The 23,232-nt window shown below is 40.2% G+C and overlaps 3 protein-coding genes across 14 annotated transcripts in view; all 3 read left to right on the forward strand.

Annotated features, from left to right (window-relative positions):
* The window catches only part of cenpu (centromere protein U), an 11,612-nt gene extending 6,755 nt beyond the window's left edge, over positions 1 to 4,857 (forward strand). For 3 of the 4 annotated variants that reach the window (XM_020595498.1, XM_020595501.1, XM_020595499.1), the window contains 6 exons: positions 1,198 to 1,339; positions 1,481 to 1,559; positions 1,868 to 1,915; positions 3,052 to 3,113; positions 3,522 to 3,678; positions 4,443 to 4,857. In XM_020595498.1, the coding sequence (XP_020451154.1) occupies positions 1,198 to 1,339; positions 1,481 to 1,559; positions 1,868 to 1,915; positions 3,052 to 3,113; positions 3,522 to 3,678; positions 4,443 to 4,562 (608 nt within the window). In that variant the 3' untranslated portion in view covers positions 4,563 to 4,857. The remainder of the gene's footprint in view (positions 1 to 1,197; positions 1,340 to 1,480; positions 1,560 to 1,867; positions 1,916 to 3,051; positions 3,114 to 3,521; positions 3,679 to 4,442) is intronic. The other variant, XM_020595500.1, reaches the window with a different exon arrangement.
* Positions 4,858 to 5,017: 160 nt separating this feature from the next.
* casp3b (caspase 3, apoptosis-related cysteine peptidase b) lies at positions 5,018 to 11,633 on the forward strand. 3 transcript variants are annotated; one of them, XM_020595426.1, is made up of 7 exons: positions 5,018 to 5,161; positions 8,347 to 8,427; positions 9,164 to 9,315; positions 9,694 to 9,822; positions 10,150 to 10,325; positions 10,561 to 10,675; positions 10,853 to 11,633. In XM_020595426.1, exons 2-7 carry the CDS (start codon positions 8,351 to 8,353, stop codon positions 11,080 to 11,082), a joined length of 879 nt encoding a protein of 292 aa, XP_020451082.1. In that variant the 5' UTR covers positions 5,018 to 5,161; positions 8,347 to 8,350; the 3' UTR covers positions 11,083 to 11,633. The 3 variants fall into 3 exon arrangements, with proteins under 3 accessions (XP_020451082.1, XP_020451084.1, XP_020451081.1); XM_020595425.1 differs by having other exon boundaries at positions 5,019 to 5,136; XM_020595428.1 differs by lacking the exon at positions 8,347 to 8,427 and having other exon boundaries at positions 5,018 to 5,136.
* Positions 11,634 to 12,936: 1,303 nt separating this feature from the next.
* The window catches only part of irf2b (interferon regulatory factor 2b), a 16,011-nt gene continuing 5,715 nt past the window's right edge, over positions 12,937 to 23,232 (forward strand). Inside the window, exons 1-6 of one of the 7 annotated variants that reach the window (XM_020595421.1) lie at positions 12,937 to 13,581; positions 17,257 to 17,349; positions 17,427 to 17,526; positions 18,696 to 18,872; positions 20,589 to 20,635; positions 22,659 to 22,782. In XM_020595421.1, coding sequence (XP_020451077.1) covers positions 17,263 to 17,349; positions 17,427 to 17,526; positions 18,696 to 18,872; positions 20,589 to 20,635; positions 22,659 to 22,782 — 535 coding nt within the window. In that variant the 5' untranslated portion in view covers positions 12,937 to 13,581; positions 17,257 to 17,262. The other 6 variants (XM_020595422.1, XM_020595424.1, XM_020595418.1 and 3 more) reach the window with 6 other exon arrangements.

Raw genomic sequence — 23,232 nt, forward strand, 5'->3', positions numbered from 1 at the left:
TAGAACTGCTGCTCCTCCACATCGAGAGGAGCCAGCTGAGGTGGCTCAGGTATCTGTTTCGGATGCCTCCTGGGCGCCTTCCAAGGGAGGTGTTCTAGGCATGTCCCACCAGGAGGAGGCCCCGGGGAAGACCCAGGACAAGCTGGAGGGACTATGTCTCTTGACTGGCCTGGGAATGCCTTGGCATTCCCCCGGAGGAGCTGGAGAAAGTGTCTGGAGAGCGAAGTCTGGGCATTTTTGCTTAGACTGCTGCCCCTGCGACCCGGTTCCGGATAAGCGGAGGAAAATGGATGGATGGATATTTTAAATCCCATTTGTTAACCATAATACTAGTTGTATTTTTTTCCACTGCCTCAGATGAATGGAGTTCTCTGCTAGCTAGCTGTGCGCAGAAGCTAGGGAGAAGTAATGTCTATTCATATTCATGTCTATTCAATAGGATTTTCAGCAATCTCCATAAAGAGATTAACAGACATTGAATTGCCTCTACTCACGGTTAATGTCCGTCAGTTTTAGTCCTGGATTAGCTTGTTTTTCTGTATGATAGACCCTTGTTGTTTTTAATCACATTTAACAACAGAGGTCTGTGGCACGGACAAACAAGCTAATCTAGGACTGACAGACTGGAGTGACTGAGTAGAGGCAATTCATTGTTGGTTTTAGTTTCTGTATGTGGAGTGTTGAAAATACTGTTAATATAGAAGATGACTGGCCTTGTCCTTTAACATCATCCATTCATTTCTGTGACAGCTGCTCTAGACTTGGTGAACTCCATGTTCCACTGATAAGCAGAAGTGAGAATCGCCAGTTGGGAGGAGCAACATTTTCTAACATTGTAGGAAAAGGGTCTTATGGCCTGATGCTGTAGTCGATTTAAATGTCACTGTATAGTTCAAGTTTTAATATCCCTGTTTATTAGAATTGTTTGACATTTTGGGTGTTATTTGCTGTGTTGTTGAGATCTAGATAAGAAGTTTGAAACCCCTTTTGCATCTGTTTGTTAAGCATGAAGGTGCTAGGAGATGATTAGGCTAACATAAGGTCCGGAAACAGCTAGTTAGCTTGGTTATGTCCAGTGGTAAAAAAAAAAGTCTCCCTGCAAGCACCTGTAAACCCCCTCCGACTTAACATTTTATATCTTGTTTAATTTATAACAACTATTTCTGCTTTTAATAAACTTGATCCACAAAAACCCAGTTCTTTCCCCCGAAGGCAGTGCATCTCCAGAACCAGAAAAGGAAACCACTCCTAAACAGAGGAGGAAGACACGTAGTCGTCAGGGAGTAACAGAAGAAGAAGTGGTGCTGGAAACCTTCCTTGATTTCTGTGACAAGTATAAGTAAATGACCAGTTACTGTTCACAAACATCCCCACGTTTTTTGGGGGGGGGGTGTCTATATCACCTTTTCTTCATGTGTATACACAGTGTTTTTAGTTATGGATGGTTACATTGTTTGTGTATTTGTGTGTTGGTTCTCAGGGAGTCTGTGGAGTCTGAAGCAGTCAAACAGTCCATTGATTTTTTCTCCAACAATGTGAAAGAGCAACTTTTGGAAAAGGTCAGACTTTACAAGTTTGGTTCATGTTGCAGTACTGAGGGGTTGATGTAAATGAGCACCTGGACTTTGTGTTGTTATGAAGAAGTTTCAGGTTGATATTTAGGTGTTTAGATTTCTTTTATTCACCAGTAAAGATAAATTATACTGCCCCATACTCATACAGTACTTACATGGAACTTTATTAGGAAGTTGCAAATAAGCAATTTCGTGTCCCATCACTGGGGTATAAAGTAGTAGTTCTGATTCATATCATAATTTTAATCTTATACCTGTATATTTTTGTTGATTTTTATTTCTTTATCTTCCAGTTGTCTTCTTACAAGGAGCTCATGGCTTTAAAAAGAGAAAATGCCAAGGTAACTATGCCAACCTTTTTGTTTTCATGTTTTGTATAGAGTGCCGTGGGCCAGTCCAGAAGTTAGCATCATCATGGGCTCCCTCTACAAAAAGCCAGTGGGAGTTTACCATTGGTTTTTGGATTATTGCAGAAAATTAGGTCTGTGACAAACAACAGTTTGACACATTTTTTTCAGCAAGATAATCTTCACAAGTGAACACCACTTTCATGATTTTTTTGAACCCCAAATGCAATCACCAGAAGTAAAAAGCTATTGTTAGGCTATAAATGAACATCACCACGGTCTTCAACGTCACCATCATGGCTTCCAACTTGCATTTCCTCTTAGCGTTTCCTGATCAAGTAGAGATCATGGCTGTGTCTGTCAGTCAGAATAGTTTGCAAGTGCCAGAGTTCAAACACAAGGGTGTAACAGCAGGCAAGTGAGTAGATTAGTTGTGTTTGATGTGGTGATGTTTAATATCCCAGACAGCCTCTGTAGTCTCATTTACCCACTTGTGAGTAACTGCCTTTTTTAACATGCATAAAAGCATTAAAAATCATGAGTGGGGCATTTACTGACATATTTAATGTCATCGAAAAAAACATGAAAATGTACTGGCCCGTGTTGACCACAGACCGTATTTCAAGCATCTAACCAAAGACCTGTTCAAAAAAAAAAAAAAACCCGTTGACTTCAGGGTGAGGGAATGCTAACTCAGTTTCAGACTTTGGGACTCTACTACGACACTCTATTGACACTGGTGACCCCCTGACTAGGTTAGTGCCATTATGGGCTTGGCTACTGTGATTCTCAAGGGCTTTCCATGAAATGTGGTACACACTTCTCCATCTGAATGATTTGTCATAACATTGGTGATCTTCTAACATTTTATTTAACGCCATCAAAACTATTTGTCTCATACTTAGGTTTGTGACCAAATAAATACTTTGTGTTTAGTGCTAATAAACATGCTGAAATGTGACAATGAATATGCTTAGCATTGTACATTAGCATAGTCTTTCTGAGCAGGTCAGCTTGTTGATATTGGCATTCAACTCACAGAACTGCTTGCATGGCTGTAGATTTCGTTTTGTTTGGTATAGCGTGGTGTTGATAGCAGTCTAATTTACTGTGTTGTGTGTTTGTGTCAGGTGGGTTCTTTGATCAACAGGAAAAGACAGAGGCTGTTTGATGCCAAGAATGAGCTGATGAGGTGAGAAGCAGTTCAGAGGCACAATCACACCAGTTTTCATTTGCACAAACTGATTAGTGTAACGTTTCATTGTCTATAATATCAAAGTAATCTCCTTTTTAGTCATTAAAGTACATTCCTCAAACTTTCAATCATATGTCTGGACGTTTACTGGCAACCATGTTCTTAAAATCATCATTGCACAATTGCAGAGGGTTTATTATGATCATGTTGAATCTCCAGAGGCAAATAGGGATCTTAAAGGATGCAGTGGGCACTTTGTTAAACTTGGTGTATAATGAGCACAAAACCTGTCTTGATGATCTAAAAGCCAATGTTTTTTAACTTGCTTTCTCTAAAAGGTAAGTGTAAAACTTGGTCTGAAGGTTGTTTACATCCAAGTAGTCTCATGTGTGTTTGGTCCAACAGGGCAGAGAGGCAGGTGCAGTTGCTGCAAAAGGAGAAAACTGAACTTGAACTCAGATTATCTGATCTCAGACGAGGCCATGCCTTCCTCCGTGACATCAGAGAGCTCAACAGAAAGTATCTGGACTACCGAGACAGACACCCCAAAGAGAAAGAGATGGTACAAACATACAACACTGATGTGAATAGTAACTTTAGAAAAACTGTCCTGAATACTGTCATCACAGAGACATCTTATGTTTATACAGACATACAAAACATTTTTTTAAAGTTTTACTGCTGTCTTTAATGAACAGCTGATGCTTTTTAAGAGTGTCAGTGAAACACTCACCATACAGTGGTGGAAAGTAACTAAGTACATTTACTCAAATACAGTACTTAAGTACAATTTTGAAGTATCTTTACTTGAGCATTTTAATTTTGTTACTTCATAATTTGACTTCACTACATTTTAAAGGCAAATATTGTACTTTTTACTCCACTACATTTGTTATAACTTTAGTTACTTTTCATAACCAGACTAATACAAAAAATACAGTACAATTATAAGGCCTTATTGATCTGTGGTGGAACATTCACAAGCTACCCAGCAGTAATTCAAATTAAATGCATATAAGCTAATTAAAACTAGCTCCCACTTTACCAGCTGCAACATTAAATGTGATGTACACACTAATGCATCAGTAATTATGATACAAAAATATGATGTACAGGAATGTGAAATGTGCCATTCTGCATAATGAGTACTTTAGTACTTTAAGTATGTTTTGATGCTAATACTTTTGGACTTGTACTTGAGTAACACTTTGAATGCAGAACATGTAGTTGTTTTATTTCTACTTTTAGTTCAGTAAAGGATCTGAGTACTTCTTCCGCCACTGTTAACATACTCCCTCCTTTCCTCTCCCTTCCTTTTCTATCCAGTATGGAGCATCCAGCTTACCGGCTCTGCTACTGGAGACAAAACATATTCAGGCAGTAGAGCATCAGCTGAGGGGAATCAATAACAGACTGGAAAAAATGCTGAATGGGACTCAGAAATAATGTTCAGTGCCATACACAAAGTAATGATCCTCAAAGGTCACGTTTTATGAGGAATGCTAAGGCTGCTATTTTGAGATAAATACAGTAGTGTAAGTATAAGAGGATGTTTTATCTGTGTTTTTGAGCTGTACAAAGAGGATGCATATTAATACTTCTCTTTTCTTGGCAATAAAAAGGAAATTCCTCTCTGAGATAATGTAACATGCTTGCTGTCAAGAAAAAAAAGACTTAAAGTTGCCCATACTAATGTTGACTTTCCTGTGTACGTTATGTAAAATAAAGTAATTTAGCTTTACAGATTGTCAGCTGTATTTTTTTCCAATCTAAATTCCTCAACCTGCACTAACGCGCTGGTGGCGTTAGCGGACACTTTTCTAAGCCAATCATCTTCTCCTTTGTGGCCCAGGTGAACAGACCTTAGGGTGTTCGCTACGTTTGCCCCGCCCACACTTTGAGCTGTCTTGATTGAAAGTTACGTGCCTGCTTTAAACTACGAGAAGTTTCCTTGTAAGGAGAACCTCTTGTGGAGGGGAGCGTGCTAATACCAGTTTCTGTGGTTGCGTCAAGACGAAAGGTAGTACGAATATCGTATTTAACACATATGTACACATATATTTTAATTAGACTTGTTATTTACACCTATGAGTTGAGTTGAGCGGAGCGTGAGCTTTTCCGTGGCTTAGTAATGCGGGACTGGTAAAACTCCGTATTTGCTCAAGGCGCCTCCTGGTCGCCTTTTGGTGCGGTAGGCAAAGGTTTAAGGTTCAGTCGGTGTTTAAAGCTTAAAGCAGGCCAAAGTATCTCTGACAGCTTTTATACATATTCGGGTGCCAGCTCGTAGTGGCAGGTCACTTTAGCCAGGGACTGCGTGTCACTAACGATTGTACTTTCCTGTTGACAACGGCTAACTTTTTGTAGCTGTGTCAAGCTTTAAAGTAATGTCTCCTCTTCCACAGACAAGATTAACGTTATCTGTTAATGTTACACCTTGATGTGTTGCATATGGAACAGCAGCGTCAAACGGGTGAATGTCCGTAACTTCATGGGTTAATGGGCCGTGTAGCCTAACGACGTGTTAGCGCCGGCAGCCATAAACACTGACTCATGTCTGTTCAGGACTGGACAGAATCATTTTCGTTTTCACACAAACGACAGCCAGCTTACCTTGATTGTTCAGGAACTGTAAATAATTAACCATTTTGTCAGAGCTACCTGCTCTCTAAACCACTGTTTTATAAGAAATGCACTGAAGACCTATGACATGACATAGCCTAGTATGATGTACAGTCATGGCCAGCAGTATTTGCACCCCTGTATTTCTGCCAGATAACACACCACTTCTCCCAGAAAATTGTTGCAATCACAAAGTCTTTGGTGTTCTCAAGTTTATTTCTTTAGTTTGCTTTAGAACAACACAAAAAAAGCCTAATCTGATCAATTCCACACAGAACCCCAAAAAGGGGCTGGATAGAATTACTGACACCTTTTCAGAAGTCATCAGAAATATCAACCAACAGGTGCTGGCAATATAGAAATCACACTTGCAGCCAGTTAAAATGGAGAAAAGTTGACTCAGCCTTTGTGTGGTGTGGACCACACTGAGCATGCAGAAGAGCAAAGAATTGTCTGAGGATCTGAGAACCACAATAGTGGAAAAGCCTGGACAATCTACAGGCTCCAAGTCCATCTCCAGAGATCTGGCTGTTCCTGTGTCCACAACTTTGTCAAGACATTTACAGGTCATGGCCCTGTAGCTAATCTCCCTGGATGTGGATGAAAAAGAACAATGGTTGATAAAGAACCCCGATCAACTTACAAACAGATTCAAGCTGACCTGCAGGCACAGGGTGCAACAGTGTCAGCTCACACTATCCATCACCATCTGAATGATAAGTGACAATATGATAGGAGACTCAGGGGGACCCCACTGCTGACAAAGAAACAGAAGAAAGCCAGATTGGGGTTTGCCAAACCCTACCTGAGGAAGCCACGGCCCTTCTGGCAGAATGTCCTGTGGACAGATGAGACTAAAGTAGAGCTTTTAGGTCAAGCACATCATTCTACTATTTTCAGAAACGAAATGAGGCCTTCAGTTATTCTGTCCAAAGGGTATGCTACAAAATATTAAGCTGATGTCAGTAATTCCATCCAGTCCCTTTTTGGAGTTTTGTGTCGAATACATCCGATTTAGCTTTTTTGCCCCTGCATTTTTGTGTTGTTCCAATGCAAACATAAACTTGAGAACACCAAGGAATTTGTGATTGCAACATTTTCTGGGAGAAGCAGTGTGTTATCTGACAGAAATTCAGGGGTGCCAATATTTTTGGCCATGACTGTAACGGGCTACTACTATGAATATAAGAATGAGCCTTCTTAATACAGCCACCGTCTATAACCTACAGTCAGTCTGTCTTTACCATGGTAAGAAAGACGAATAACCTCCAAAAAGAACTTAAGGTTTTGTGGTCAGTATAAGCTACGGAGGTTTCATTTTGTGTGATGTATATAGCCTACTGGTTTTGCCAAGTTCCCTTTAAAGTAGCTATAAAGAGTATAAAGAACCGTATTGAACTGTATTTACAGCAGGCTGATTATAAAAGTCCCATAAATATGCCACATCATGAGTCATAGTTTCTGTTGTCAACAAAGTAATCACAACTATTTTTGATCATTTGACTTAATTTTAGAATGACACTGCATTTAAGGGGCTAGTTCATCCAAACTAACCATCCATAACAAAACAAAAACAAGCCTGCTGCCACCTCACTTCTTTTGGGGTAAATGAAATAGAGGATGACAGGAACCATGTACTGGTTGTTTGAGATAAACCACAGACCTATGTTTCAGTGGAACTACTATCGTTCTACTAAAGAAATATTCCATCTCTAGGAGGAATCCTGTTGATAGAGAAAATTTATTTTGTGACTGCTGAGCAGTAATAATAACAGGGTTTTATGGCAAAGATGGGCCACCTCACTCAGAACAAAGATCACCATTAACAAAGAACACACTGATTTGTTGTTGGTTTGCTGCTCTGATCTTAGTTTTTCACATAAAACATTACCAAACTATCATCTAGTATATACAAGTACTGCAGGCATTTTCTTTTATAACCTGTTTATGCCATAGAAAAAAGTTGTAGTGTTGTCATTAGAGAAATTAATTGGTGTGTATATCAGCCACTAAGTAACAAGAACTTGCAGAACAGAAAGGGCAAAGTAGATTTGAGGTAATTTAGAAAATGTCTCCATGACACGATTGGTCCAGCACATCAGAGCTTGGCCAATACATCATTCATACATTTTTTAATAAATACTCAACATTGCTTTTTATACTGTGTCCAGACCACATGACACACTGTTTAAAAGTGTTCTACCTGAGTGTTTTAGTAAAAAACAAAAAGTGTTTGGGGGGTAAAGTTGCAAGAAACTTTTTATCCTTCATTAGTGCAATGGAACAAAAAGCTGACAAATTATATATTGGTTTAACAAAATAAGCAGACCATAACACAAAACAATAAGACAAAGGTTATGATTTGAGTTTGGTACAGTTTTAGTTTTATGTTGATGGGATTATTACAGTATGTGCAGACATTTTATGTTTTTAGGAACAACCAGAGGAGTGTGTGTGTGTGCGTGTGTGTGTGGTGGGAGAGTTCATTGCATCTGGGGAGTGCTGACAGAGTCCTCCTCTTTCTTTTCCTTGTATTTAATTTTCTTATCTGTCTCTTGTGGGCAGCACTGTTTGATTTCTGAATCACCATCTTTTCTATTCATGTCTGTAGGAACATGGCTGGGGTTCACGGTAGTGGTGGCAAGCAGAGTGGTGGGGACACTGTGGATGCCTTAAAATGGTCGGGAAAGAGGTAATTACTATGTGTCAGTAACTATCTTACGACCCCTATATAATTTACCTAAACCTATACTCTCCAGTGACTAGTAGGCTAATTATTCTCATACAGGGAGCAGCCATTCAGTTTAAAGTTCCTGAACACCTGAGTACACAGGTGCTTTCACCTGGCCTGTTAGACATCAGCTGCAGAGCTATGCAGGGCATCACATGAGCTCACTGGACCCCATGCAACAGCATGAATGGTGTAGTTTGTCACACCCAGAGTCAAAGTCGGTCTCCTTTATATTATAAACTCCCACATAGATGTTTCTGCATTACAGATGTAATGGGTTTAAGTAGGATTATGTATGCATCTTGCACTGACTGGCCAAGTTTTAAATATCAACACTGAAGAACTGATGACCATCATTTCCTTTGTGTCTGTTTTAGGTTGACTTTTTGATGTTAATTTGCTTTGATTCATTTGTTTAGCAAAAGAATAGTTTTCATCATCCTCTAGTTATCTACAAGGCACATCAAGTGACAGCTTGATTCTGTTGTTGGAACTTTAACCGTGTCACTGCTACTGCTTCAACAACCTAGTTTTGAGATGTGTGTAGTCTGGTGGCACAGACAGTCATTAAACAGGTATGGTTACTACTGAGTTGTCGAAGCATGTTGAAAATTATGTGTGACAGTGCTAAACAAGTTTCTCAGGTTTCATATCATTGAAACAGTGTTCATGTATTTGTGTGTGTGTGAATTTCCAGGTCAGATGCAGTAGGTAATACTACTGGGGAAATGCAGTCTGTCTCCAGCAACAATAAAGCAGCAGGTTCTGACCCTTACCGCTACAAGATGGACTACCCCTGCCTTGGAAAGTGTGTTATTATCAACAATAAGAACTTCCACAGTAGCACAGGTAATCCACCCATTCAGCAGTTAGTGCTCTGGTGTATAAAGATGGACATGACAGCTGCCTGGAGCGAAGTGTCCTCCCCCTCCGATTACAGTATAGGTCATAAACCCTCTCCCCTCCACGTTAGCAGATGGGACATGAGCCAAACAAAAAATTCAATGTACAAATCAAATGAGATTTTCCCAAAGGGGATTTTTTTACCCTCACTGAGATCCACTTAAAGAAATGTCTTTTTGTACTGCTGGTACTTGTAAAAGTTTACCAAATGTAGTGAGTCAGTGGAGTCACGCCATGTCGGTTACATAAACACTGTGAATAGTCGGCACTGGAGGACTTGCTGTAGGTGATGATGTTGAAGGTCTGCTGTTTGTGTGCTTCTAGGGATGACCGCTCGTAATGGGACGGATGTAGATGCCGCTTTTGCTATCAAGACGTTCACTGATCTGGGTTATAAGATCAAAGTGGAGAACGACCTGACTGTGGAAAAGATAAATCAGCTTCTGTCAAGTGGTAATGGAAACTACAGTTGTTCATGCACTCAAAGTTTATACCATCATGTAGGATCAGTTCATCAACACTGACTGCTCACCTGCCAAATTATTAGTCTGTAGGCTGATTCTTTAATTTCAAAAAAATTTGTCATGAATTTAATGTTTGTTTCTGGGAAATGTGAAGTAACTGCTCATGCCAGACATTTGGATTCTGGTCCTCTGAGAACTGCAACTGTGTAATACTAAAATATCAGTACTTTGCCACCAAACATCAAAAATGAGAGAGGAAACGGTATCTGCGCTGATAGTGACTCTGTTTTCTATCTATGCTTGTGTCTGCCTCTAGTATCCGAGGAGGACCACAGTGGAAGTGCATCATTTGCATGTGTGTTGCTAAGTCATGGAGATGAGGGGGTGATATATGGCACAGACGGCTGTGAAAAGTTTGAAAACCTGACAAAATACTTTAAAGGAGACCGCTGCAGGAGCCTGGTGGGGAAACCAAAGCTCTTTTTCATACAGGTTAGTTGATTATACTCATGTGCCCACACACGTATGCTTGCCAGTGAAATGTGCCAGTCGCTTGTTATTGATTTATATAGTAATGCCCTACTGTTTATGCCAAAGATTTGGCCGTTCTATAACATATAGTATGTGACGACAATCAAATGTAAATATCCTCAGTTACAATTAATGGTTTTGTTGGGGTTAACACCATCACTATTATTGTACATAACCTTGAGCATCCTGTCCTAAGGCGTGCCGCGGTTCAGACCTGGATGGTGGGATCGAGACTGACAGTGTAGAAGAGCAAACATCAGAGAGGATTCCTGTGGAGGCAGACTTCCTCTATGCATATTCCACTGCTCCAGGTAAATGGCACCAGCAGAGAAAACCTTTTGTCTGTTAGTATATTATTGTCAAGCAACTGCATTACACTATATTCATGAAATGACATGTACTGTAGATGACTGGCTGACATCTGTATTAACCTGATACTCTGGAATATGAGCGACCACAATGTGGTAACACTGTCACTTGTCTTGCAGGCTACTACTCATGGAGAAACACTTATAATGGTTCCTGGTTCATACAGGCATTGTGTGAGATGTTGCAGCGTCACAAGGGAGAGCTGGAGCTCATGCAGATCATGACCCGAGTCAACCACAAGGTGGCGCTGGATTTTGAGTCGTCTTCCAACCTACCTGGATTTAGTGGCAAGAAGCAGATCCCATGTATTGTCTCAATGTTGACCAAAGACTTCTACTTTCCTAAGTAGGTAGCTTTTTTTTTTAAAGAACAAACAACCTACTGTGGAGAACTGAGTCTAAAGTCGTGGCTGTCAATATCAGATGTCTGTTGCCTTTGGCCACATGCCAGGGTGTTATGGTGCATTGTGTTGATCGTACAAACAGGATAATATTAATTTTAATGTCACTACAAGGATACCCAAATGCACTATCGGCGTGTTGGACCAATTTCAAGGGATGCATTTTCAGTAAGCTTGTCAGTGATTACACACTTCAACATCAGTCTTTAATTTTAGTTTAGTTTAGTTTTTTACTATATATTTACAGTGTGGGAAGAACAATTAGTTTACTACATACTCAACTTGTCAGCTTTTTTTGTCAGTCTTTAAATTCAGTAAATGCGCAAACCCATCACTGACTGTCCATTAAGGTTTTGATATTCTAACCAGGCCACAACTTCAAAATTACTCTTTTTTTTTTTTTTTCCCCCATCATTGTCTGTTCAGTTTCTTATGATCAGTATACCTGCTTGTAAACCTACAAAATAATCATAGTATTAATAATAAATACTCTAAATGTCTGTACTATTCAGAGAATTATTTAAACTTTTTAAGTGACTGAAGATCTTCGGTAGTTCTTGTTTTTATATATGTATTATGTGCATTATGTATACATTATAACTTGTTTTGTCTCTACTGTTTATGTAGGCAGGTAAATATAAGGCAGCAGTCCTCCACTCCTGACATAAAAATACACTGAGTATGAAAACTCATTGTGGCCCCTGTTAGAGAGGAAAAAGGTAAAATGACAGATCTTATAGTCTATGGTATCGTATTTCTAAATTTTGAGCACAAAACGGGGCAGTGAGTACTTAAGACTAGATATTATCAGCCCATATCTTCATAGGTTTTTCATTTTCAGTGGGAAAAACTTGCCATTGTCCGTACTGAGTTCTGGTGCCTGCACTGGAGCACATTACATTGGTTAGTGGGGTACACAGCTTGAGTTGTGCACCTTGGTGTCATCAGGTGTTTCAGTCTTTTAATCACAATGCATGGCAGGCCCACGACAGGCAGATCAGATCTTTCCTTTTCAGCCATACCTGCTGACTAGCGCATTCTGCAGCCTCTGTCTTTCAAGGTTTTACACAGGACTTTACCACAAAGTCTGAGTTCCTTCAAGTTTAATTAATTAGTCATTCCAACAGGCTGTATCTGCATAACATGCACATGCATGGGAGCGAAATCCAGTTTCTTAAAACCAGAGTGCATAACCAACTAAAACCAAAATTTAAAGTGCATATAACTCACTTTTTTATTAAAACTAATTTAAAGGAATCCCCAGTAATCACATCAATACCTAATAGAGGTTAAAAAAATCAGAATCCAGCAGGCTCTGCGATGCTATAGATGAGCTATATGTTCAGCATTCATATGGCCTGTGGGTAGAAACTCTTGCACATTTTAGTTGTTCTCGCTCCTATAGAACAGTATCTCCAGCCCGATGGCATAAGGACAAACGGTCCATGAGAGGGATGTGAGGAGTCTTCAACACTGCCGAGGACCTTTTCCCTGCACTTGTCCTTATAAATGTCTTCAACTAAGGGGAGTGAGACCACTGTGACCTTTTCTGCCATCCTCACAATATGCTGCGTTCTTGTCTACAAACTGCAACTACCATACCAGGAAGTGACATCACTTGTAAAGATGCTCTCAACATTGCCATGGTAGAAAGTGGTAAGGATTGAGCGGGGCATTCTCACTCTCCTCAGCCTTCCTTAAGAATGTGGATTAGCTGCTGTGCTTTCTTGACCAGATGTTTAGTGTTCAGGGTTCAGGAGAGATCCTCAGTGATGTGGACACCAAGGAACTTTGTACTGCTGACCCTCTCCACAGGGGAGCCATTGATGCATGTCCATGGAGGACTGCTTCCCTGGTTAAAAATGTACTCTAAACGTCAGGCCCTTATTTATCAATAAAGAGTCGCTAATGTGTTACTATTTAAAGACTAAACAGCACTCAGAGTGTGAACCTCCTCCTCCAGGGAGGCCATTAAAAAAATTATGGATTGGGATGATGCTCTGGATCACCACCAAAATGTAATGGATGTTTCCATGGACCATACGCTACCTCTCCAAATAATTAAAATCCATTCATTAGTTTCTGAGTCATGCTTTGAAGAAACCAACAAACATCCTGCATTTTGTAATATTCAATCCAATGTTTTTAAGATTCCAAGATGAAGACATGAGAGGTGTATAGTCATTTATTTTAGTCTTCAACACACTATTTACAGCTTGTACATCAAGATGTCAGTGTTACTGAGCCTGTGTATATGAATGATTAACACTTTTGAGGATGGTTTTGTAGGTTAAGAGCGGCAATCGAGCATTCAACCACTAGAGGGCGCCAGAGAAACAGTGTAGTTCTGTGGGCCCGAAATGAATCAGCAGTCCTTCAGAGAGACGCGGTTCAGTTACAACAGAACTTATAGCTAAATCTAACTATTGATGGCAAAGATCAGACCAGGTCAGTCCTTTTACCTCTCTAAATTCCTCCCTGTCTGTACATCTTCCTTTGGTTTTAGCTCATCACTCTTGCTGCTAAATTAGAAACTTTGTCAATTTATCAGACCCCTCCAGTCTCAGCTGCAGTGCCTGTGCCAGCAAGTGATAACCCTGACCTCATTAGACCTTTTTATTTTTTTGACTGTTTTCTGTTAAGCTATAATAATTTCCTCATGTCCGTTATGATCATTTCTCACATTCCTGTACGGTAAGACACAATGAATATTGAATAAATATCAGACTTTTTGTTTTAGTAACATGCTGTCCTCTTTATGGGAAAAGTGTTAATACATTTTAAAAAATACATATTGTTAAAAAAGCCTGAGTTTCATGTTCCACCCCATCACACCAGTGTATTTCTGCACTAAAATACTGTACTGTTACATTAGGTGACATCATTTAAGGGCTTGAAGAAAACACATTCAAATGCTGGTGAAACTGCATTTCCTTTTAGAACATGTTTTGGTACATTTTTCTTTCAAACCTTCTCTGTAAAGCATAGCATACCCACCCCATCCCTCAAAAAACATGGAGCAATGAAATTGTCAAAACGGAGTTGAATAAAAAGATGAATTTTTCATTTAGCTGAATGATACGTGTGATGTTAACTTTGACCACAGAAAGCATTTTAGCCATATTACTTTGAATTTACCTATTGTCCTGTGATGGGGTTATGATAATAAAAAAGAATAAATTCCAAGGTCCAATCTGTATAGTTTTAATGGAATGACTCACAAAGAAAGGACCACGTAGGGGTCCACCAGAAATGGCAGGAATTGTTATTATCATAACCTCATCTTTAAATTCAGTCAGCCTGCATCTTAAGTCTTGAGTAGTTGCTACTCAAGCAAGAACAGAGTATTTATTTTGAAGTTCACTAGCAAAGCTATAAACCCTCTTGTTTAAACATTTTCAGAAGCTAACACAATTCTAATACAAATTTGGCTTTAACAGCACCAAAATACTTCAAACTCATAGGCATCATTCATCTGCAACAATGTTAATATAGTACCAAAATCATTACTATTAAGATACAGTTTCACCTTTAATCATGTACACATCAGCAATGCAGTTCTGTTGTATAGTCTAATCTAAAATTAACAAACACACTTCTAAAATAGTCAAATAAAGTGAAAATCTGCTCTTTCCAATTTACTGCAGGTGCCACATGCACACACTAAAGTTTCTAGTTTCGTTTCCAGCAGCAGCCTTGCAGAAAGGGTTGAAAGGGGGAGGCGGATATTAAGGAAGTGAAAATGAAATCTAGCTCAAAGATCGTCTATGTTTTTGCAGAAAGCGATTCTAAACTGGGCGTTCATTTTCACTATGTGCTCCTTTGGTAGTTCATGGTCTTAGTACTAGGTAGCCTAGCCTATGGCACTTGCAGTAGTTGGCCGTGATATGTTAGCTTTGTAAGGACAATATGTCAACTACGTTTCTTAAGTACCTGTGTTGTGGACAGGCTCGACAAGCGTCCAGGAAAAAGTAAAAAGGGTTATCCATTCTTCAGGGTCATTTGCTAAAAAAAACAATAGAAAATTTAAGGGCACTCGAGTAGAAAAATATGAATTTAAATAGAACCAAAGTAATAAAGAAGTATTTAAATGGGATTCTGTATCGTCTAAGCCATAGACCTATACGAGAAGCCTACAGTAGTTAGTGTAATTTTAATTATATGTTCATGAACCGCAAATAACAATCTGTATTTTGCTAACGTTGGCGCATTTATGTTTGCTAATGTGCACTGTCCCTGCTGCTAAATAACCAACTAAATAAATCATGCTTGTGTTGACCGGTTGCCTACCAAGAAATAATAGCAAAAGCAAATAAAAAGCTAATTAATTAGTCCTCCTCGCGTCTGCCCTCCTCCCCCCTCGTGGGGACGTGCACGCGGTCAACGTTGTTCCACGACGTTGCTAGAGATCCACCCAGCGCGAGAACAGGAGGGGGATTTCCAGCTCGAGCGATCACTTCCCTGACTAGCCGTTGTTTTGCTTTCGGTCTGGATACAGAAACAGAAATAAAAAGTCGACCACACTTTCTTTTTTTAATTTAAAATCACAAATAAATCAACTTGTCTAACTTCGGCTGCGGTTGTTCCCCCGACAGCAGGGCAGTGAAGCTACAGGCCGTCCAAACCGAACAGGTAACATGTTATTTCCGCGTATTAACGCTGTTGACTTGCGCTTAGCACACAGACTTCCTGCAGGACGACATGACAGATCTTAAGGTCTCCGTATAAGTGAAAGTAGGGCTGCATTTTCTTTCTGTTTGTTGGCAGTGTAACGGCATTTATTTTCACTTTTGGCTCGGTTGTTTTGGGGTTAGCACGCTGGCACACACTAAGACCGACAGACCGCCGTTGACTTTGGACGTATCCCCCATTACTAAATCAAACTTTAAAAACTCGAATAAAAGTCGGGCAGTGATACTATAACTTGGCTTTAGTTACTGTTTGATAGCAAGTGGCCTAGTGTCAAAAGGACGGTTTTGTTATTATATTCCAATACTGTATTTCGTTATGAATATAGAAATGGACAGGCGTGTAAATTCGTGCTTCGGGGCTTTGTGCATGCACGTAACAATTTGTAAAAGAGTACTGTGACTTAAATAGTATTTAATTTGAACTGGATGACTTATTCTGTTTTGCAACTTAGAAACGTGTTTGTGGACATTTAAGAAATTAAATATATAGCCTGTCTTTGGGTTGTCAGTAAGCAGGGCAAAAGTCATGTGGAAAATATTACATAAACTTAGGCTCAATATCAGTTGTAAGTCACAAGTGTACCATTAGAGTTTGTGAGTAGTGATAGCAGGCTTTGACTACTGTGCACATGTAACACTTTCTTTTACTAATTTTCTGCAGTAAAAAGCATATCACAACTTTTTTCAGCATGGTTAACACTGCTGGTGCAGTTTACTGCTTTTTTGTAAACCACAGATACTGAATGTCCCCCCACTGTGCAGTCAGGAACAAAAAAACAGTATAAAAGCTGACAGTGTTGGTCTGCAACTAGTTTAAGCGGAGTTAATGGCATAAAAACATGATTTGTTTAATGCTGATCTGGCCATAGTTTCGTAGAGCATGTGACACCTACTGCAGTCAGCCTCTGTGTGTGCAGTGTTTTACCAAGCCAGATGCAGCTGGACGTTGCAACTCTGGCTCATAAAAAGGATGAATATTTTGCTGTGCCCTGTCACCCTGTTTGACTTGTTTGGAAGCCCACCCTCACGTCCGTGTGTTGGCGCACTGTACCGTGCACAGGGAGTGGTCTGGCCCACTGGACTTTGATCACATCAGACTGCAGGAATTATAACCCTGCTCTTAAATCAAGCGGGCGGGGTGGGTAAAGTTTGCTCTCGCCATTTTAAATAAACATGCTGTATTCTTTATCTTGTCTTATTTCTTTCAGTTGTCTCTCTCTTCTCTTTTCCCTGAAGTATTTTATTTGATAACAGATTTTAAAGAAACAGTCTTTATAGCACAGATTAAGCAGTGAAATGGATTCAACACCTTCATTTGTTTTGCAATAATGTACTCTGTGGGAAGAACAAATAAACAATTTCAGTTGTTTGATATAAGCCTTATTGCCCTCATACATACGTCACTCTCTGTCACTACTTCCTGTCTTCGTAGGCCACAATGCCAGTAGAGAGGATGAGGATGCGGCCGTGGCTTGAGGAACAAATCAACTCCTGTCAAATACCAGGACTCAAATGGGTTAACAAAGTAAGGGTGCACACATGCAGACACAAAAGGAAACAGTGTAATAATTTCTGGAGCTGACAAAATGAAAATGTTTATAGGAAAAGAGAATCTTCCAGATCCCGTGGATGCATGCTGCACGTCATGGCTGGGACCTGGAGAAGGATGCTCCGCTCTTCATGAGATGGGCCATACATACCGGTAATACACAGATTTAACTTTAGTACATACCCGCTGGTTCTCCTTTACAGTGGCTTTCATTTTTAAGTCTGCAAGACACCACACCAGTTCTCTGTCTCAAATCAAAGGTTGTATTATCAGGTTGTAGGACTGTCTCGAGTTTGGCCATGAGAAGCTTTCTTTAAGGTGACTTTGTAAGAAACATACAGTGATTCTCTAGGAGCAGGAAGTCCCACAACTCCTTATCATGTGAGAGAAATGGAGTTTGTATGAAAAATTGTTTTGCCAGAAGGATGTTCCCAGGTTTATAAAAAGTGATGTGATACTGTACAGGGGTGGCTGAGGCTCAGGACGAAGAGCGGGCTATCCCCAAACATAGGGTTGGTGGTTCAATCCCCAGCTTCTCCAGGCCATGTGAAAGTTTCCTTGAGCAAGACACTGAACACCAAGTTATTTCCGGTGATATCACCTCTGTGTGTGTGTGTGTGTGTGTGTGTGTTCATAAAAAAAGTGCTATACAAGTGTAAGTCCATTTACCAATATGTGAGTGTTGTGTTTACTACTTTTTTTTCACTGCCCTAAATTAACTAGAAAGAAAAAAAACAGCCAATGCATCTTTAACCAACAGTAGCAATACCAATATATGTATATGTATGTCTGTCTGTGTGTTCTTGGGCAAGACACTGAACCCTGCTCAAGGTGATATCACTGGTGTGTGTGAATGAGAGAGGTTTTGTGTGTGTAAATGGGAAATAGTCTAAAGCACTTAAATAGAAAATCTCTTATAAAACCATTTACCAGATTCAAAAAAATAAATGGTAACATGCCTCTGACTCGAATTCATATTTTAATACAAACCTTGTCAATAGAAAATGCTACTTTTTTCAGTGCTACACTTCTGGTGTGTAGAAGTGGGTGTAATCGGTCTAATTTTTGCAGTTTAATCCTTTGAAGAATTTGAAGCAAGTGCTAGTTAAATGATGTATGATGAAAATGATAATTTAATAAATATTTGTACCTGTACACAAGCTGTACCATAAACAGAGGCAGACAGATTCACAACTAACTTCAGAAAGCAATGCTGTCCTTAGTTTCTAAGTTTGACCATCTAGAATAATAAATTACCACATTGTTAGTCCTCTGTGTTTTTGTTTTTGTTTTTATTGTTTGGGTTTTTTTTTCGTGTTTAGGTAAATACCAGCCAGGTATAGATCGTCCGGATCCAAAGACATGGAAGGCTAATTTCCGCTGTGCCATGAACAGTCTGCCAGACATCGAAGAGGTGAAGGATAAAAGCATCAAAAAGGGAACTAACGCCTTTAGGGTTTATAAGATGCTCTCCTCCTCAGAGAGAAACTTGAAGAAAGGTGGGTGATGCTGCTGATCATGAGTTTTGGTAAAGAGTAACTACACCCCAAATTCTTGTTGTGCTGTACACATAATCAAATAGACCCTTGTTGTACTTTGTTGATATAGGTGATTATTCCAACAGAATTCATTCAGTTAGTTAGTCTGTTTGGTACCATGGTAGGTGTGTTCTTGGGCAAGACACTGAACCCTGCTCAAGGTGATATCACTGGTGTGTGTGAATGAGAGAGGTTTTGTGTGTGTAAATGGGAAATAGTCTAAAGCACTTAAATAGAAAATCTCTTATAAAACCATTTACCAGATTCAAAAAAATAAATGGTAACATGCCTCTGACTCAAATTCATGTTTTAATACAAACCTTGTCAATAGAAAATGCTACTTTTTTCAGTGCTACACTTCTGGTGTGTAGAAGTGGGTGTAATCGGTCTAATTTTGGTTTTTATTGTTTGTTTGTTTTTTTTCGTGTTTAGGTAAATACCAGCCAGGTATAGATCGTCCGGATCCAAAGACATGGAAGGCTAATTTCCGCTGTGCCATGAACAGTCTGCCAGACATCGAAGAGGTGAAGGATAAAAGCATCAAAAAGGGAACTAACGCCTTTAGGGTTTATAAGATGCTCTCCTCCTCAGAGAGAAACTTGAAGAAAGGTGGGTGATGCTGCTGATCATGAGTTTTGGTAAAGAGTAACTACACCCCAAATTCTTGTTGTGCTGTACACATAATCAAATAGACCCTTGTTGTACTTTGTTGATATAGGTGATTATTCCAACAGAATTCATTCAGTTAGTTAGTCTGTTTGGACTTTTCCGCCGTCCCTGGTAGGCTAGTGGTTAAGGCGCAGCGCTCTCGCCGCTGTGGCCTGGGTTCGAATCAGGGTTGCGTCAGGAAGGGCATCCAGCGTAAAACACGTGCCAAATGTCAACATGCGAGTCGTCAGTGTAACGATTCGCTGTGGCAACCCCTAAAACGGGAACAGCCGAATGTGACTTTCCTATGTCTGATTGGACTTTTGGTTCGGCCTAAGACTGTGGCTGAGATGTAACGGTCAAGGCTCTGACGTCTACTTTGTACATGGACTGCTATGTCTGTAATAGCTGCTTCTGCAGTATAAGGAGCAGAGGCCTGATTTACTGTAGTCTGTGGTTTTGCCTCTTGCACAGAGCTGCAGGTGAAGGTACAAGCCTCATAAAGGCCAAAAGCTGTGTGTTGAAAGGTTGAATATGAGCTACTCGTATTCTGCAGTAGCAGTTATCACACTGGACGCCCACAGGTAACTGCTTTATTCAGAGCTTAACCACAATAAATAGCAGTGCTAGGTCTATGGATGACACTCTCTCACAGATACATACTGGACTGACTTGTAGTAGAGCTGTTGGTTCAGCTACAACACATAAACATGCTTGTTGTGACTGTCAGGGCTCCACCCAACTATCTGCCTTTCCAGCAGTGATGAGGAGAGTCCACCAGTAACATTTTACAGCTGGTTAACTCAGACTACCAGATCCAAGACTCTGTCCATGCTACACTGAGCAGGGGTCAGTCTCCCTTGTGTGCCCTGACCTTCCATGTCACACACTATGTAGCCACAAGGCCGCACCTCCTCCACTTGCTGCTCCCTCACTCCTCTGAAAGTGTGTAATTATAGGTTCAAATTTACTTAAATAATATTTATTGTAGCATTTTTAAAATGTTCCTTTGTTTCTGTGTTGTATTAGGAAAGAAGAAGACGGACAAGGAGGGGAGATCCAAGGTAAATAAAGAGGTATATAATCATTATAAAAGTCCTTCTTACATGTGAAATCAACAACACTGCCAGGATAGAGTAGTGGATTTTATGGGTACATAACACAAGATGCTCGTACACATTTAACAGATGTGATATTTTATTTTATATTTACCACAAGCAGCAGCGCTGCTGAAGAATAGCAGCACGGTGGGGAACAGTAACTGCACAGAAGAACAAGTTTTTGGTTGGCCGAGCCGTTAAACTTCGACTTGCGGTTGATTTTAGTGCTGCTCCCTCTGGTTAGCTGTGAGTCAAATCCTTTACCAAGAAATGTTGCCAACTGTGCTCTTGCCAAAGAGCAAAAGACTTCTGGAAATCTTACTCATCCCTGAGCTGGCAAATCATCAGAGTATTTAACATGAAGGTTCAACCCTCGCTCCAGTTCCCACATGACAGAAATTTGCCAGAAAATATGTGCAGTAACCAAGCTTCTCTCTCCTGTTTGGTTTTGGCTCTTCAAGCAAACCAAACTGCTTGTGCTATTTGTAAATTATTAATGAAATGATGGATTTGGCTGCTGGACTTCCAGAGTTGAAAGAAAGCAACAGCAGCATACACTGGATTATAAATATCACATACTCTGTTTTCCTTTAGCAAATGCCTTGTATTTGACCTCAGTGATGGGCCAATCCACATTTTTTCAGTTCCAATCCAATTCCGATAAAAGAGCTCTTTCATTGCAATAAAACAATCAATACTAATATACAAAATATGACTAATGATGGATAAGTGCAACTGCTAGATGGCCAGAGGCCAACGGCACACACACTTTTCCAAATTATTACACATTTACAAATCTCTACTTTTGGGCTAGAAATAAACATGTAGCTTTGGTTTTGCAAAATTTTACAGTTACTATTTAAAATGTAGCCAAAATTAGGGCATTAATAATTTATTATGAATAAAAAAAATCTGTCTCACTTGTATTTGTTATCAAGGGTCCAGTAAAGTAGCAGAGGGGATCACCTGCGATGCTGCTCACATCTGAGGTCCAAATATCAGTTGTTAAGCTCATGGCTTTAACATCTCTTAACTACGCTGCTAACTGTGATGACACTCGGTTGTATACTTCGGGTATAGCAGTCTCTGAAATGTGTTTGCTGGATGGCAGATTATACCTGGGCTCTAAGTGCTCCAACAGGCTGTGAAATCCAACATTTTCCACGACAGATAGTGGTTGGTCATCTAGTATAATGAAGTCAAGCAACGTCTTTGTGTTCTCTTTAGTCTTTCGGTTGTCTGCTGGAAGTTTATCACGTTTCTGGAAAGCATCAGCAAGAGTCTGCTGCCTGGTGGTGTCTTCTTGTCAGCTGGCTAGCATGAACTCCTGGTCTTGTGCTGAAATCTGTTTCCCTGTCAGGGTGTGTGTTTTCCCCTGTTAAAACTGTGTTTCTAGTAGCGCCCCCTCTGTGACTGTGACTAGGATAAGGGTAGCGTTCAGGTTAGGGGAATCCCATCTCGACAGAGAACAGATCTCGACACAATACTGATACTCTTTCACATGAAACCTCTGCAGGTGCTTGATTAAATTGGTTGTATTGTACAACGCAGCTATACTTCCACCCCTCGGCACGCTGGCTTTACACACATTACAAGGAGCTGTCTTGCTTTTAGGTGTTACCAGACTAAAATATCACTCAGTTCACGCAGTTTGTTCTGCTACACAGAAATTCCTAATAGAAATAAACAGGAAGGCATTGATTTCTTTCTGTGTGATGGTTATGGGAAGAACAAGTAAATTTTGGTCAGTTTATTTTGTGTTTACATGCCTGAAATTCTCCAGATATCTGCTTGTACGTGCACCCTATTCCAGTATATTCTTACTTGGAGTAAGCCATTTGTAAACCTCTAAAAGTACATTTTTATGGCTAAAAAGTGCAACCATACACAAAGTGTATTGATTGCACATATCTGCTCCTTTTTGGATATAAACACTGCATGCACAGTGGTCTGACCTACCTTAATCATTAGCCTCTTTCTTTCTCTGGCTTTCTTACAGCAGGGAGCCTGTCCATCTGCAGACAGGACTCTTCTAGAAGCTCATGCTGGACCTGCTGACTATACCAAACAGGATGTGATCAAGCAGGAAGCAGCAGAACACACAGTGACACACAGTCCTTCAGGTACCACACCAGGGCCTTCTTTAGAAGTATTACATGTTTGTTTTGTCTTTCCCTTTCCCTGGTCCTGGTCTGACAGATGAGGTCAGACATCAGGAATCTCAGTGGACAATGATTTTTGCGGATGACATTGTCATCTGTAGTGAGAGCAGAGAGCAGGTGGAGGAACACCTGGAAAGGTGGAGGTCTGCTCTGGAAAGAAGAGGAATGAAAGTCAGTTGTGGTAAGACGGAATACATGTGTATGAACGAGAGGGAGGGAAGTGGAACAGTGAGGTTACAGGGGGCTGAGGTCAAGAAGGTGCAGGAGTTTAAGTATTTGGGGTCAACAGTCCAGTGTGATGGGGAGTGTAGGAAAGAGGTGAAGAGGCGAGTGCAGGCGGGTTGGAGTGGGTGGAGAAAGGTGTCAGGAGTGTTGTGTGACAGAAGAGTGGCAGCAAGAATCAAAGGAAAG

Source organism: Monopterus albus, unplaced genomic scaffold (genome assembly GCF_001952655.1).
Source record: "Monopterus albus unplaced genomic scaffold, M_albus_1.0 scaffold27.1, whole genome shotgun sequence".
Taxonomy (NCBI): Eukaryota; Metazoa; Chordata; class Actinopteri; order Synbranchiformes; family Synbranchidae; genus Monopterus; species Monopterus albus.

Bases quoted from the DNA above. Each gene is read 5' to 3' on its own strand.
- casp3b (XM_020595426.1), top strand. From the start codon at position 8,351: ATGGCTGGGGTTCACGGTAGTGGTGGCAAGCAGAGTGGTGGGGACACT. The intron at 9,823-10,149 runs GTAATGGAAACT...GTCTGCCTCTAG, and splicing joins AAATCAGCTTCTGTCAAGTG to TATCCGAGGAGGACCACAGT. The intron at 10,326-10,560 runs GTTAGTTGATTA...TCCTGTCCTAAG, and splicing joins CAAAGCTCTTTTTCATACAG to GCGTGCCGCGGTTCAGACCT.